The sequence below is a fragment of the Diospyros lotus genome, chromosome 13 (assembly GCF_014633365.1).
Source record: "Diospyros lotus cultivar Yz01 chromosome 13, ASM1463336v1, whole genome shotgun sequence".
In the NCBI taxonomy this organism is placed as follows: Eukaryota; Viridiplantae; Streptophyta; class Magnoliopsida; order Ericales; family Ebenaceae; genus Diospyros; species Diospyros lotus.
This window is the reverse complement of record NC_068350.1, coordinates 34,773,151-34,790,659: the sequence shown is the minus strand read 5'-3', so window position 1 is coordinate 34,790,659 and position 17,509 is coordinate 34,773,151. Positions and strand designations below refer to the sequence as shown.

Sequence of the window (17,509 nt, the reverse complement as noted above, 5' to 3'; positions counted from 1 at the left end):
GTTCAAATCCCCAGAAAAGCTTCAGTCAAAGCTCAAACTACAGAGACAGTGTTGAGCAAATTGTTGGCAAATGTACAGATATGAAAAAACATACCTCTCTCTCAATAAGGACAGGCTGGAAGGATCCAAAAACCAACCCCACTACCATAATTGTTGCTGTTGTTGATAATTAATAATAATATATAACACTTGGTCCTCGAACAAAACTAATGATATATATATATATATATATTATTTTGAATAAACGAAAGAAAAAAAAAACACCATTTCCACCAAGAGAACAAAGAAAGAAGGAAAGAAAAAATAAATAAAAATAAAAAAAGCTTCAAAAAGCAGGCAAAGGAAAGGGCATTGGTTTGCTTCTTTTTCCCCTCCCTTTTCTTTTCTTGCAGCATCTGCCAAGCATCTTTTCTTTTCCCACTTTTCTGTTCTTTACTCTCACTCTCCTCATTCTTTACCTGCTTGGTTGAAATTTGTTGGCTTTCTTTCCTTGTGATGCCCTATTTCCCCTGCCTTCTTCAGCTGCAATCCATGCCGGTTTCGTGAGGGGTTTTTTAATCCGCCTGGCATTGTTTGTTTGATCAGAAAGTTGAATTCCTTTCTTCTGTTGAGCTTTCTTGTTATTTTAGTAGTCGGATTGCTTCTTTATAGCCTCCTTAATCTCCTCCAAGCTGTTTATCTGCCGAATTCTCTGCTGATCTTTGCTGGGTTGTCTTGTTTGATATCAAGATTTGAGGTTCAGTTCCGGTGTGATATTTTCTTTCCCTGTTGAGCTTTAGATTCCCTGAATTTGTGATTTTATTTTGTCTTTCTATTTCGTTTCCTTTCAATGGTTTAACTATCTGAGATTTCTTGATACCAAGCTCCGAACTTTTGTTCTTTCTACTCCTTTTCACTTGGTCTCTGTAACTCCATTGTAATTGGGTCTCTGTTTCCATGGGAATTTGTCATGGAAAACCCATTCAGCACTCACAAACCCAACTTGAAAACCCTACGAGCCCTGAAAGGGATGAGCCAGCTTTGAATTCCCAAACTGGGAAATCACTAAACTTCCCCTTTTATAGCCCCAGCCCCTTGCCAAGTGGATTCAAGAACTCACCTGCCAATTCCAGTGTCAGTTCTACCCCTCTGCGCTTCTTTAAGCGCCCATTTCCCCCGCCTTCGCCGGCGAAGCACATTCGCGCATTGCTCGCACGCCGGCATGGCTCAGTCAAGCCTAATGAGGCCTCTATTCCAGAGGGAAGTGAAATTGAGTTGGGTTTGGACAAGAATTTTGGGTACTCAAAGCAATTCATGGCTCATTATGAGATGGGAGAAGAGGTTGGCCGGGGGCATTTTGGATATACTTGTTCAGCTAAGGGAAAGAGAGGGAGCTTAAAGGGGCAGGATGTGGCTGTCAAGGTTATCCCAAAATCCAAGGTCTGATATTCCTACCATATGGATATAACCGAAAAGCAATTTACGAATTCTTCATTGCATAGACATATAAAATGTTGATGAGTGAGTATTTGACCAGAATTATAGAGTGCCAAGTGTTTTGTTTGTTCTACGATTCCTTATGGTTGTGTTATTTTATGTCTGTTGTTCTAACCTTATAGTTGGGAAATGCCATGGTGGAGCTGAACCCAATGTGGTTTTACTATGTGCTAGATTTTTTATTGGGAATTTCTTGCTGATTCCGTGGAATCTGCTTCTGCAACATTGTTCCTCGGATTGGCCTTTGTTCCTGTTTGGATCCCTAGTGGACTGTTTAATGCACTCCTGAGTTTGGATTATGATAGTGATTCTAATGGATCTTATTTATTCTGCTGCTTGGTTCAGAGCATTCTGTCAAGTTTTGTGTTTTCTGGATCTTGGACAGATAGAAAACACTGTTTCCCATTGACTTCTAATATTTGATTTCTTGATAGCTTTATTGTGTTATAATGGAAATTCATTGTAATAACATGTTACAAGTTATACATGCATGATTATGTGGAGGAAAAGTTGATCAGTTTGACAGTTTAGAAGGTTACATTGACAAGCATTAATTGTTCTCCGTAGATTGAAGACAGTCAGAGTCAATCCTGCACCTGCTTTTAACCTAATTTGGACTTATGATCTAATTATTAATACAGTTTTCTTGGTTGTATATTAATGCTTCAATCTTTGTGCAACTCTTGGCAGTTTTACTTCATGTGGTTTCACACCTGAAAGATTCTTTCCTTCTGAGAAATTAGGGTATTTGTCATTATTATCAGAAACTTATCTTGTAAATAGTTATGTTTTCAATCATCAATATATATATATATATATATAATCCGCAACTGGAAACCTGAGGAACTCTTCATTATATGATAATTATTACAATAATGTTTTTTGCAGATGACTACAGCAATTGCCATTGAAGATGTGCGAAGAGAAGTGAAAATATTACGGGCTTTAACAGGGCATAGGAACCTAGTGCAATTCTATGACTCCTATGAAGATGATGACAATGTTTATGCAGTGATGGAGTAAGTGAAGACTGAGTTTTTTTTAGCACACCTGATTTTGTTAAGTGTGTTATTGATTAGCATTTATGAACCCCCCTTCTCCCCCCCCCCCCCCCCCCCCCCCAAAGAAAAAAATAATAATAAAAAAAGACAAAAGAAATTATATATATTAAGTTTCTATGAGAGTTATTAATATCTTTGAACTTTCTCTTTTGTTGCTATCTATGCTACAGTTTCATCCTGCTGTACAAATGGCAACTGTGTACTCAAGCTTGATTTTAGTGTTTTTTTTCTTAAGTCAAAACTAGAAAACAGCAGAATCTCAACATCAACTTTCCAAATTGAAACATAGCTCGGAGAGTTTTCACCACGCAGCCTACTTTCTATAATTCAGCCTTAACTAAATCTTATCTGGAAATTGAGACTTAATCACAGACTGATAATCCCCAGATCCACCCCCACCCCCCCCACCCCCCAATCCCAAAAAATGAAGAAAAAATAATCTCTCTCTCCCCCCATGGAATGAGGCGAGATGTGAGGGCACGAGGAGTAGCAGTTGGTAGCATGTGCATGTTCTATTTTTGTTATCTCCTGATCATAGAAATTTCCACTTTAAAATTGTCTTAAATATCATGGCAATTATTTTACTTCTGAAGTTCCAAATCTTACTCATTTTCATGTTCTTCAGGTTATGCAAAGGAGGTGAATTATTAGATCGGATATTATCCAGGTACTATCTTTATAGATCTTTTCCTTTGTGGCAGTCTTTGACCCATTCCACAACCTTCTGGCCAACTAAGCTTTGGTTTCTGTTCTCTAGGGGTGGAAAATACTCAGAAGAAGATGCAAAGGCTGTTATTGTCCAAATTTTGAGTGTGGTTGCCTACTGTCATCTACAAGGCGTAGTTCACCGCGATCTCAAGCCTGAGGTAATGAACTTGGACATTTTCCTTTTCTTCCTAGTAATTTACAAAACTTAAAACCCTGCAAAGTATTGTATCTCCTAGGCATTTATTTGGACTAAAAACTGTTCCTTTTGGAACTGGTGATGCATGAAAGAGCTTTCACCCATTGGTTTGTGTCAGTATGGCCTAGATCCTCCAACTATGGTGCTATGTCATGCTTTTGTACCTACTTTGTTGCTTTTGTTGAGTCTGTTTTGTCATTGCATCACCATGTTAAGTGTTCTTAAAAAGTGCCTGAATTTTATGGGGTTAACTCTCTTTCTATCTTCTTCTTTCTTGGATCAAAAGCCTTTTAAGTCATGGAGGGTTTTCTCTCTGATATTGTTTCCTTGACTGAAATTATGGTATATAATTAAAGTTTAAAAAAAAAATGTTTGTACTCGTAGCCTTAGGATATGATCCACAAGTTGAGTCTTTTATGCAGTATTCTCTTTGTTGTCACCAGTCATGCAGCTGTCAATACTTAAATTTGATTTGATGTGCCGCATCAAAACTAAAACTATTTCTTTTGATGATTAAGCCCATATATTTGCATTTGCTATAATTTATTTAGTATTAATGCTTAATTTCATTGTAAAAGAAGTTTGGTGGTGGTAGCAAATCCATGTAGCAGAGTGGTGATTCTAATTACAGTAACATCTCCTCATAAAAGCAAAAAAGCATTTGGAGATTCTTTTTTATGTATTCAGGTGTTCATTGAACTTCATGCCGAAGGCATGATTACAATGTTTTCATTACTGTGTTTTCAGGTTTAGATAACATGAAGTAACATGTCTGTTAGACTCTAAAATTTTCCTAGTGACTGATTTTTCATTTCAACAGAGATGAAAATTAAAACTATAACTGAGAATTTGTTGCTCATATCATGCCATAAATTGGATGATGCATTTTTTTCTATATGCTTAATTTTCTGAACTACAGGGGTAATGGTTGGTTGTGCAGATTGTTAGTCTATTCCAAGATGGATAAATAGTTTATTTTGATTTTGCTTCCAAAATTCTGTCACTTGTATCATTGTGTCTTGTTTGTTTTTTCTTGTTTTTTTTTTTCCTTTTCGGTTTTTTGTTTTCCTTTTTTGTTTTTGGTTAATGTTGAGGCTTTGAATCCTGCTTCAGAATTTTCTCTTCACTACCAAAGATGAACATTCTCCACTGAAGGCAATTGACTTTGGACTCTCTGATTATGTAAAGCCAGGTACGATCATTTCCTTAATGGCTAGAATTAGAAAGGATGGCTTAGGATCTTCTCTGATAGTAAAGGCACTTGTGCAGATGAGAGGCTGAATGATATTGTAGGAAGTGCATATTATGTTGCTCCAGAAGTTCTGCACAGATCATACGGAACAGAAGCAGATATGTGGAGTATAGGCGTAATTGCTTATATTCTTCTATGTGGAAGTCGTCCCTTTTGGGCCAGGACAGAATCTGGTATATTTCGGGCTGTGCTTAAAGCAGACCCTAGCTTTGATGAAGCCCCTTGGCCTTCATTGTCTTCCAATGCCATAGACTTTGTGAAGAGATTATTGAACAAGGATTACCGCAAGAGGCTAACAGCTGCTCAAGCACTCAGTAAGTTACCTGCTCTGGACAAAAATGATTGTCTCTGGGCACTTCAGAGTCTTAAGTTCATATTGTCAAAAACCATGTTCAAATAAACAATTGAAGAAACAAAAGATGAATAACACTTCATTCCCTCTTTCTTCATTATTTTGTTAGGATGGATGCCTCGAAATCATTAATTATGGACTATTTCAAGTAAAAAAATGGAATATTTTCTGCAGTTCTAATGTTTGGAGTCTGATGTTCGTGTTCAGGTCATCCATGGCTGGCAAATTATCATGATGTCAAGATTCCCCTGGATATGATAATATACAAGCTTGTGAAAGCCTACATATGTTCTTCCTCACTAAGGAAAGCAGCTTTGGGGGTATTCTATTCTGCCCTTAGAAAATAAATTTCATATGGTGAAACTTTGTCTAAGAGTTAACTAACAAAGTATTCCATGGTTATAGAATATAAGGAATTCAAATTATCTGTAATTGCTCCATACAGCTTTCCTTTTTTATAAATGCCAGCAGCTGAGAAAAAGAATTTCAATTATTCCTATTATGTTCAGCACAGAAATTCTTTGCACGATCCTTGGTAACTTCATAAGGTTGCGAACTTCTAAAAAGAAGTTGCTTCTTCTGTCTTTCTGATTTTTTATACTTAAATCAACTTTTTTTTTTTTTTTTTTTGAGTGAAAGTCAAATAAGGGATCTATAATAACTGTCAGATGCCTTCACCAAACCAGAAAACATGAGAACTTCTATTGAAGTAGTTGCATTGGAGGACGGATGCTATTAATTATATTTATGTAGATCTGTACACAGAGATACAGAATGCTAGGGTCCCTAAATATGCATGATGCGTACATTTGCATTCCCTTGACATGTGTGTTGTCCTAGTTTTCTGCACCTAATGGGATTAAGGCTTGGTGGGGTTTTTATGTGTTGTCCTACTTCTTTGTGAAATTTATTATTCCAATGCATTTGTACACCATCGTGTTGATAGGCAAATTAAGCATGCTGATGAAAGTTTCACCTTCTTGACAGGCCCTTGCAAGGACACTTACTGTGCCCCAGCTCGCTTACTTCCGTGAACAATTTGCTCTGCTAGGACCAAACAAAAGTGGGTTCATCTCTCTGCAAAACTTTAAAACGGTTAGCTTTCCGAACTCCTCCCCTCCTCCCCTCTTTCTTCTCTCTGTTCCACTTTGTTTTCTTTTTCCTTTTCTCTTTGCTGTTTTCCAAGTCATTCTAAACAACATTGAACTAACCAGGCTGCAACGAAGAACTCCACTGATGCCATGAAGGATTCACGGGTTTCCGATTATGCTTACACGGTAATATACTCTCAGGCTTAGTCAATTTTTAGCATCTTACATTTTGCCACTGACCTTAACTTGGTTAGAATAAGGTGCAGTTGATGGTATGAATACAGCAGAATGCAACTAACAGTGGAGTGTACTTTGTAGGTGAGCACTCTCCAATATAGAAAATTAGATTTTGAGGAATTTTGTGCTGCAGCCATTAGCGTGCATCAGCTAGAAGGAATGGAAAGCTGGGAGCAGCACGCTCACTCTGCCTATGAACTTTTTGAGAAGGATGGTAATAGGCCTATTATGATAGAGGAGCTGGCCTCGGTATACTCTTTCTCCTCTCTCGTTTAATCGTTGGTTTGAGCAATGTGTGTGGATGCGCATTCTTTATCCTAGTATACAAGTCATGAGTATGTATTTAGTCGTAATAATACATATACACGTCATATATGGTTGTAGTTAAAAGGATTCTCCATGTAATGTGAACACAGAGCTGTTGTCACTCTGTGTAGGAAAAATTCTTCCATTCAAAATTTTGAGAGAAAGAAAAAAAGAACAATTCTGATCGTTTACTCATCCTACAATTTTCTTACCTCTGTACGTCTCCAAATCATCTAGTGTCAAGCTACAAGTGAAAAATATGACTAAGATCACAGTAGAAAAGAAATGAAAAAAAGCTTGTTCGCTGAATCTATTTTCCGCTGTCACGCACGCATTTACTTGTTCAAAAATAGATCTTCTAACGTGCCGATGATGGTTTTTGCTCCCTCCAGGAACTTGGACTTAGTCCATCAGTACCAGTTCACGTGGTTCTCCAAGACTGGATTAGACACTCAGATGGAAAACTTAGTTTCTTGGGGTTTGTCAGACTTCTGCACGGAATTTCTTCCCGTTCATTTCAGAAAGCTTGAAATAAAGCCAGGCAACATGCGAATGCCTAATCATATCCTTCCTCCTCGTCCTGGAACCATGATCTCTCGATGGGCTGACAAAGTGCCTGCTCAACTCGAGAGCCATCCCGAACAAGCAAACAGTGTTGCTGCCAAGTCGAACATATTGGCAGAAGCTGCACCAGCGGCATGTTCCATCATGTCAGTATGTTTTGTTCAAATCTCTTTTCTTTTCTCTTCTCTGTTTTCTCTTTATATAATTTTTTGTTTCTTAGTGTTTGGTGCCATTGAGATTTAGATGATTGTACAGAAGAGGGGTGGATCACAAAGATGGATTTAGGATTAGAGAAAAAGTCTTTAAGACTGAATTGGGTCTCCTGGCCCTGGGTATCTCCCTTGTGTACCCAATGAACAACCTGGTTTCCCCTTAGATTTCCCAATGTGATCTACAAAGTTTTAATTTCTCTCTACTTTCTTATTGCATTCCATAGCCAACATTGTTTTCACACAAAAGAGTAAGGTCGTCCCGATGCACGAGGCTCCCCGCTTGAGGGTCAGAAGAGAGTCGTATTTGAACCTAAGATGTTTCAGTTATAAATGACCAATCTTATTGTTACTATTGGTTAACTATCAACAAGTGTGTGAAGAAGGAAAACACCTCAAAATGGACCACAATTACTGAAAGACTCTCCTGAGCCCACCAAATCGGGAGTCTCGTGCACTGGAAACAGCGTTTTGGTCATTATTTTTTCTGGGCAGTTTTTAGTGTTAGCAGGCAATGGTGAATCTGAACAATGAAGGGGGGACCAATGCCAGCTTCCCCACCTCGATGTGTTGTGATGTTGAACATGGAGGTTGATCTCCCCCCATGCATGTGGATATAATAATGAATGATACAGAAGTTTCATTTTTGCAAGGATAGGGTGGTGGTCCAGTGGTGACCCTTTCCATCATTATAGCATTATTGATACCTACAGATGAGTAGATGTTGACCTAATTGAATATTGTTGTGCGTCAGCTTCTTCTTCTTGGATTATTCAAGGCTACAGCAATGTCATTGCTGTCCTTAATTATGCATTAGTCTAAATTAATTGATTCGGTTGAGAATAATGCTCACCCCTAGATGACAGCCAAGCGCAGTGTTGACTATATGCATATATATTTACATAACTTTAAACACAGATAAATTGAGATAAAAGTCAAATCAATTAGCAATTGTAACCCTAAACCTCGGTAACATTCAATAAGATAGTGTCCGTTAAAATGAGCAAAATAAGATTGTATTAAAATAAGATTTTGAATGTTTTCTAAACTAAAATATGAAATAGTCAATATAAAGTTAAAAAATATTTTAAAATTTTTATCAGATTATTTGTTAAATTTTTTAAAATGCACTGAGAATTGCACTTTTATGAGATATGGAGCATATAGGTCATTTTTTTTATCTGTAAAATTTTAAATAAGAAGTCACATGACTTCTTTTCAGTAAGTTGTTAAATAAATCTAATAAATACAATAAAAAATATTTTTATTTGAAATATTTTTTATATTTTATTTTTTTGGATTCATATATTGATTAACAAATACTATATAAATAAATAAATAAGAAATTAAAATAACATGTTTAAGTTATTTCTTATCTTACAATTTTTTTATGAAGTGTTTTAAATTATGTATCAGCTAAATTAAATCATATCAATTGAAAAGGATTCGACTTGAGCCAAAAAAATAATAATAATAATAATATAATAGGAAACAAAATGAGACGAGTCAATTGAATTCAATATTTACTTCTTTTTTTTTTACTTTATCTGATTAGTAACGAGGGAATTCTTAGAGTTGGTTAAATCTTAAGTCTACAACAATTCAAATTTAAGGGCCCAATGAGATAAGGTTTGAAAGGTTGGGTTTACTCAAAAGCTTGGTCCAAGGCCGTCCATGCAAGAAGTATAAAAGATGATTCAACTCAAATCTACACCTATAATTGGCTCCCTTAGTTCACTCGAAAGATCAAATCTAATCTAATTATTCATGTGGCATCATTTTGATATATACTCGTCTAAAGCTTGCCTATATAAAGGGAAGAGTCTCCTAATAATTAAGTATGATATTTATTAGTTATTTATTATATCATTACTATGTGATTTCTAGACTTAGTGATTGATTTAAGTGTTGAAAAATTCATCATGGGACTTATCCTCATTTCGTAAAAAGAACAATCAATCTAGCCCGCATGGGCAGCTCAGTTGATCAAGAAGGGGGCACAAAGTGCCTTTTGTGGTGAATTTTGGACCAAGACTAAGGATTGAGTCTCGCAAGCGGCAGTGTGAGGATATCTCTCTCTAAAGTGAGGGGAGCTCCTTATACGCGGTGAGCCCAGGTCTAGTCACTGTGTCCGACTGGGTCACCATGATTAACTTCTTTCCACGTTCTGTCGGGCCGAGTGTGGGGGCGTTCGGGATGAGCGATTTCACCTTTTGGACCAACAACAAGTCTAGACAAATTAAAAGTCAAAGATTGCTAAGACTATCTCATGATTAAGAAGAACAAAACAAAAAAAAAAAGTAATTATAATACATATAAGATATTGATTGGCCTAAAACCTTTGTCAATTTGTTTTCACTGCAATTTTTTATGAAAGTTAAGGGCATGTTTCTTGTGAAAAACTAGAGTAATTTTTTAGAAAATATCTCTATAGAGAAAAAAAAATTAAAAAAAAATGCGTTTAGAACAATTTTTTGTTTCTAAATTGAATAATAAAAAATAAAATTTCTACTTGATTTTAGAAAACATTTTAATGAAATTATCTAAAAAAACATATTTTTTTAATTTGAGCTTCACTTCATATTCCCATCAACAATAATTTTTTTTTCTTTTTGCTTCTTTTTTTCCTAATGTTTCATTTGCATCCATCCACTCACTTACCATACCTTTCTCTCATTTTCCTCGCCACCTTCTACCATGGGAAATTTGCAAAAATAGGACTGCCGGCAAAGAACTTTGTAAAAATAGGACTCTTAATTTTATTTTTTGTAAAACTAGGACTTTTAAGAGTTGAATGGACTAAAATGCCCCTAATTTAAATAAGCTTACGATCCCCTTCGTCTTCTTCCTCTCGCACGCACATCCCCAATTGCCCCGCCGATCAGAACATTTCTCTCACTCGTCCTCTGTTCTAAGCATCTAAAGTTGTTGCTTCTTCGTCAGTCTTCTCCTTCAAAGCCATTGCTAGTAATTTAAGAATATCTGATATTTATTAAAGATATATGTTAAGGATATCAGTTAACAGATACCGATATCTATTAAGGATATCGGTTACCGATATCTATTAACCGATATCCGTTATCAATATTCGTTATCGATATCTGTTAACCGATATCTGTTACCGATATCTGTTAAGGATATATCCTTAACAGATATCCTTAACAGTTATCTGTTAAAGATATCTGTCATGACCACGACAAGAAACTAAAACAGTCGCAGTGAATATATCAGTCACGATCGTAATCAACAATGCCATGGCCTTACTGCAATCATTTTTCTCATTTTCTTATACATGGTCGCCATTTGTCTCTTTTCCTCTCCCATCAACACAAATACACATAGTACATGTATAATATATGATACATAATGGAGAAAGAATGAGAGAGACCCACATCTCTTGAATCATAAACAATACATACACATATATTTAGGTTACAGAGAATGGTAAAAGAACAAAAAAATGATAGATGGATATATATATATATGTACCTTATATATAGAGAGTAATAGAGAGAGAAGGAAAAAGATCTATTGAAAAAAAAGAAGATGAAGGGGATCGTATGCTGATTTAAATCGGGCGCATTTTAGTCCATTCAACTCTCAAAAGTCCTAGTTTTGCAAAAAAAAAAATTAAGAGTCCTATTTTTGCAAAGTTCTTTATCGGCCGTCCTATTTTTGCAAATTTCCCTTCTACCATTGCGATTCTGAGCACAACCAGCCTTTTCTTTTGCTATCCTTATCCTTGTCACTGCAAAGGCACCTTCTACCACTGACATAGTGAACACCACCAGTGCCATCTTCCCTACCACCTTATTTATCTCCTCATGTTGTCCTTATTTCTCAACCAGCACCACTACATCTTCCTTTGCCACTGTGACGACGATGGTTGTAAAACCCTTACCCAGATGCCCCAGCCAAGTTGAAGAACCCGAGGAAGAGCCCCAAGAAGGAAAGAGAAACAGAAAAAAAAGCCACCCTGACCTGCCATGCATACTCAGCTAGGATCACCTAACTCATAGAAGAGAAACGAGCAACGAAAGCACAACTCACATCCTAGGCATGCATACAAAAGATAACTGGCCCACAAGGTCACATGGTCTATATATGTATAAATACAAGCAATGCCAAAAACTCAAAAGACAAGCAACCATGGCACTACACCATAAGATACATATCAAAACAGGATCTGCTAGCTAAAACAACCCTGTACACCGTCTACCGAAATAGGTCAAAAATTGTCAGACTCATCCTCAACCTTGTCCTTGCCCTTACCTGGAATGAAGAGAATAAGAGTGAGTCACAAGACTCAGCAAGTATATAAGAAAGGGAAGACTGGTAAGAGTATGGAAGCTAAAGAGTAAACTGCACTACACGTGCAACAACTATGCAAGGCATGTCCATGAATCACATGGCAGACAAAGATAAATGTCGCATAATAAAATATGCACATACTGGTTCTTGGGACCCACATAAGACATAATGACACCCAAGACCCTATCACAAACTTGTCGCTGCCTTGAAAGGCAACACATTAGCAACTCCTCGAGCCAAAGCTCCCTCAGGTCGGCGCTACTGAAACCCGAGCTGGCACGCAAACCACGTTCGTAAATAAAACAGACACGGCATAACCGTCCGTAAAACCCGACACGCTAACCCAGTTCTTAAGCAGCTACACACACCCACACGACGGTAGAAACCACGCAATGCACATATATAATGTAGTGGCATATGAGCATAAATGTGATACATACTCTCCATATACCATGCATCAGGCCATACTTGCCCACATAGGAAAAAACATATGATGCAGTGCTTGTGCCTAACTAACCTAAGTATGAAGCCAACTTAGTATGCAAGTGGCCAAGCACACCAGTCACATGGATACCCCTAAATGCGCAATCCCCAGCCCCTGCATGCGCATGAATTGGCAAAGAACAAAAAATACAACAACCACAGGCACCACCCACAACTAGAACCTGTCCCCGTAGTGACCTACCTTCATTCCACAAAGAGTTGGAGAGGGAAACTAACTTTTCGTAGCCATATTCAAAACCCAATCGAGGCCTTCCCAAACTAGCATAACAGCTATCCACTTAGATAGAGTCCCAAAGTCAACAGACATGAAAATGAACGAAGGGTAGGAACTCGCACATAGAGGAGAAGATGAGAAAAAACTTGCCTGTAATGAAGACAAACCGAATCTTCCTCCTCTTTCTCTTCTTCTTCTTCTTCCAGCTCTCTGTACTTCTACCTCTTGACCAAACACTTCTGAGAATACCTTCTCTTCTCATCCTCACTCGATTTATATAGGCAAGAGATAGATGAAAGTGGGTATAGATACTTGGCAAGATCGAATAGAGGGCCTCCAGCACCGCCTTAAAGTCAGTTTGGACGAGAAAGTGGCCTAGGAAGGTGATCTCAGAAAAGCTCATTCGAATACCCTAGGTGATATCCAAATATGGGAAGGCTTCCGAATGCAAGGGACAAAGACTTGAGAGAGATATCTGGTTATTAAGCTACCTATTTGAATACAAGAGACAAGGGATCCCCACCATATTCGAATGTCAAGCCTCATATTTAAATATGAGAGGCAATACAAAGCATATCCGAATACCACACCATATATCCGAATACTAGACTCAAGAAACTTCCACATATCCAAATGTCAAGACATATATCCAAATATGAGAGGCATTACTTCATAAGGTATCCAAATACTAAGCCCTTCATCTGTATACAAGACACAAAAGCCCAAGGTACATCCGAATATGACAAGCCCCATCCAAATATGCCATGCCCTATTCGAATACCAAGACTAGACCACACATGAATTCGAATACCATTCTTCCTAGCCCTTAAACCCAAAACACAAAGACCCCATGCTCATGCAAATGCATACCACAACATGCCAATTAAATCCTGACCCATCAACGGGTCATTACAATAGCTCTTCTTTTCATCAGGGCATCCTAACTATTCATCTTTTTCCTTACTATTGATTTTTACATCTTTTCTTTTACATAATTTTAAACATATTCTCTCGTTTAATATCTAATAAAAATAAACGTATTTTCTATTTTTCTCTGATTTTCAAAAATAGAAACAAAGAATGAAACTGCATATGAAAAACAAAAAATATTTTTCACAAATAAACAACCCCCTAGTGAGAGATACGGGGACCTAATTAAAGGAAGACGACTCTAAACTTAATTAATACTATTGGGAGGTTAATCTAATCCCCACAACTTAATGATGTTTTAATCTTTTATTCTCCTACTGTTTGGTAGATTGTTTATTGATTTTTCAATGATCTTCGTATTTAGAAATTATTAATTTTTAATAAATAAAAATAAAAAAATGCATTAAAATTGAAAAATTAAGAATGAAAACAATTTTTGAAATCAAATTGAATTAACTGAATTTATATATAGTAAAATAAAATTGAATTAAATTTTTTAAAAAATTAATCTAACCAAAATGAATCAAAATAACTGATATTAAGAAAATATAAAAGAAATTTAAGGCATTTTAGTGTGTGCAATTATTATTATTATAGATGTTATTTTAGTGATAGTTTCATAAAGAGTCAAAAATTTAGGGGTATCTTTTGAAAATAATCATAAATTTCGATTATTTTAGTATTAGAAACCAAAATTTTAGAAATTTAAAACTAAACTACGCCGCAAGTTAACCCAAAAAAAGTCAAACCTTAATACCTTATAATTTACGGCTCCATTTGAAAATTAAAACTTTATTAAATAATGTCGAGCCTAAGATTTATTAAAATTAATTATTAATTGTATAACTAGCATGTAAGGTTTTTTTTTCTATAAATGAAAATATATTAACAAGGAAAAAGCGCGCAAGTGTTTACAAGAAAAAAAAAAAAGCCGAGACATACCTATTAAAAAACAAAGATATAGGCCAACACTCACATTAGAAAATGAAACAATATAAAATAACCTCAAACATGTGAGGGGGAGAGAAAATAAACTAGAGATAACATATAATTATGGGAGAACTGCACCAAGCATTCTATTGTGATAAAAGTTTGAGAGAACATGGGAGGATATATGAAGAGAAAATCTAAGCCAAAACCTTTCTCTGTGAAAGGATCCCTCATACCGCAATGAAATGTGAATCAGTGGCCTACTATGAAGAACCACTGAACAAAGCTGACAACTGATGTGGAGGATGAAGGCTAGCCCACCAGAGACCTCCAAAAAGCCCCAAGGATGAAAAACGAAGAGGGGGAACCGTCAATTCCAATGACCTCCATCCACCAAAGCAAACCCTATTCAACAATGAAATTTGATGCACGAGCATATTGTCAAATTCTATGGTACTAACTCAGCTAACTGCGAGGAGAAGGAAAAAATGGTTGAATGGAACTGCTGGATTGCCGCAAACACGGCATAAAGGAAAGAAAGTGTTGCCCAAAAAAATATATAAGAGGGGGTGAATTGAATTTTTCAAAAATTAATAATTTTAACTCTTTTGAAAACCTTTAAATTTGTAATCTTAATATGTGGTGATTGTAGTATGATTGATAACAATAAAATCACACAACCACACAGAACAAGAGAAATTTATAGAGGTTCGGCTTTAAAGAGTCTAATCCTCTCTCTCAAGACTTAGCTTAAGATTCTACTAGGGAAAATCAACACTAATTTTTAATTGGAGTTAGAATCAATATACAATTCATTGCTTAAGCAAGAACTACTAACACACTACTAGTAAATACAATTCCCTCACATAAATGAGTTGTTGACATATATTTTTGTAACATCCCGCATCGAGTGATAGGAAGGTCTGTGACAACTTACCCTGATGGGCCTACGCGAATTTCCCAAGGGGGTCACCCATCCTTGGATTACCCCAGGTCAAGCACGCTTAACTTGAGAGTTCTTTGCTTACATTCAGCCCAAAATGTATTTAGCTGATGTTATTTCCTTCCTTATTTATTCTCAATAAATACTACCTTTCTTTGGGCTCTTGGGGTATTACACACATCGTGTCATCATGGGCCTACAACCACGGATTAGCTCAAGCTATCGCCCTTCAACGACCAAGAGTCGCGCCGCACTTGTGAGTCTCTCAATCACACTCTAGGTAGTCGCCCTTTGGGCAACCGAGGTAGGACAAACCCTGTGCTAATGCACACCGCTAGAGCCTCCCCTCCTAAGTGCGGTGGCGCTCGTGAGCGCGGACCATCTCAGGGGTGACAGAGGATAGTTCGACCAAGGAGGTTCCCACAAACGACGCCAAATGTTGACACATATTTTTGTAACACCCCGCATTGAGCGATAGGAAGGTCTGGGATAACTTTCCCTGATGGGCCTATGCGAACCTCCCAGGAGGGTCACCCATCCTTAGATTACCCCAGGTCAAACACACTTAACTTGGGAGTTCTTTGCCTACATTCAGCCTAAAAGGCATTCAGCTAGTGTTGTTTCCTTCCTTACTTATTCTCGATATATACTATCCTCCTCTGGGCTCGTGGGGTATTACACATATCGTGTCATCATGGGCCCACAACCATGGGTTAACTCAAGCTATCGCCCTTCAACGATCAGGAGTCCCGCCGCACTTGTGAGCCTCTCAATCACCCTCTGGGCAGTCGTCTTTTGGGCGACTGAGGTGGGACAAATCCAAACTTTTTCTACTGAGGAACCTTTTGAATTTTCTAGTAATTATCATCAAATCATCATCATCATCATCATCACTAGATGAGTGTGAAACTTTGAAAAGAAGATTCTTATCTCTATTTTTCTCATCATCATCTCTCTTCATCATGATCTCGTGAGTCATGAGAGATCCAACCAAATCATTAAAAGATAAGTTATCTAAGTCTTTAGCCTCTTGAATAGCCGTCACTTTGGAGTTTCATTTCTTGAGTAGACTTTTAAGGATTTTTCTAACTTTCTCTCCATTTGAAAAAGTTTTTCCCAAGGCCTCTAAATTTGTGACAATATTATTAAACCCTGTAAACATCTCATTAATAGGTTCCCAAGATTTCATAGAAAAAAGTTCATACTCATGAATTAGTAAATTTACCTTTAATTCCTTGACTTGACTGGTGCCTTCATGAGTGACCTCTAATTTGTCCCAAATCTCTTTGGCCGTTTTGCATGTTGAGACTTGGTTGAACTCTTCGACGCAAAGAGTACAAAACAAAGTGTTCATGGCTCTTTACTGTCCAAGTCTCCATATTTTCCATATCGGCCAATGTAACTCCTTTCTTAATCACTTGCACAAAGCTTGTATCCTGCATAAGATAGATGAGCATTTTTGTTTTCCAAAAATTAAAGTTAGTACCATTAAAGAAAGGTGGACGAGTGGTACTTTGACCCTCAACTTTTGATGAGTCAAAAATATGTGCCATTTGTGGATCTTTATCCCTAGGTTGTTAAACCAATGAAAAACAGTGGGAACAAGGCTCTGATACCAATTATTGGACCGAGAGGTGCTATGGCACACACCAAGAGGGGGGTGAATTGGATATTTTAAAAATCTTGATAGAACTTGAAAAAATTTTGACTCGATTGAGGTTTTAGTGATTTAAAACATAGAACATATGAAATGATAAATGTAAAGCAAGAAGAATAAATGACATAAAGGATTTATAGTGGTTCGGCTTAAACCAAGCCTAATCCACTACCTTATCTCCCACTAAGGATTTGAACCAATTCACTAAAACCTCCTACTTACACAAGTAGGCCCTCTAGCTACACAAGCTAGGAAATACAACTTCTTACTTAAACTAAATAGGCCCTTTAGTTACACAAGCTAGGAAATACAAAAAGTGTACAATTGGAGAGAATCTAAGAGATGAATCTTTTAGTTACAATGTCTCTCAAAATTAAACAAGGCTTAAATGAATATATCAATAATAATAAAACAAAGTCTTGGAAAGAAAAGTATAACAATGAAAGCACAGAATACTGTAAGTTTCGAATAAAATGATTTGTAATATTTAGATCATCTCGTTTTCGTCCATTAGCCAACTCTTGATCTTGTTTGAATTGTATATATAAGCTTCTCAAAATATTGAAGA

The 17,509-nt window shown here is 36.8% G+C and overlaps 1 protein-coding gene across 1 annotated transcript; it reads left to right on the top strand.

The window, feature by feature from the left end:
- Positions 1-360: 360 nt before the first annotated feature.
- LOC127788942 (CDPK-related kinase 1-like) lies at positions 361-7,658 on the top strand. Its single transcript, XM_052317657.1, has 11 exons — positions 361-1,419; positions 2,365-2,495; positions 3,163-3,204; positions 3,295-3,403; positions 4,555-4,633; positions 4,711-5,007; positions 5,253-5,365; positions 6,033-6,140; positions 6,260-6,322; positions 6,455-6,622; positions 7,072-7,658. Exons 1-11 carry the CDS (start codon positions 937-939, stop codon positions 7,207-7,209), a joined length of 1,731 nt encoding a protein of 576 aa, XP_052173617.1. The 5' UTR covers positions 361-936; the 3' UTR covers positions 7,210-7,658.
- The last annotated feature ends 9,851 nt before the right edge of the window (positions 7,659-17,509 follow it).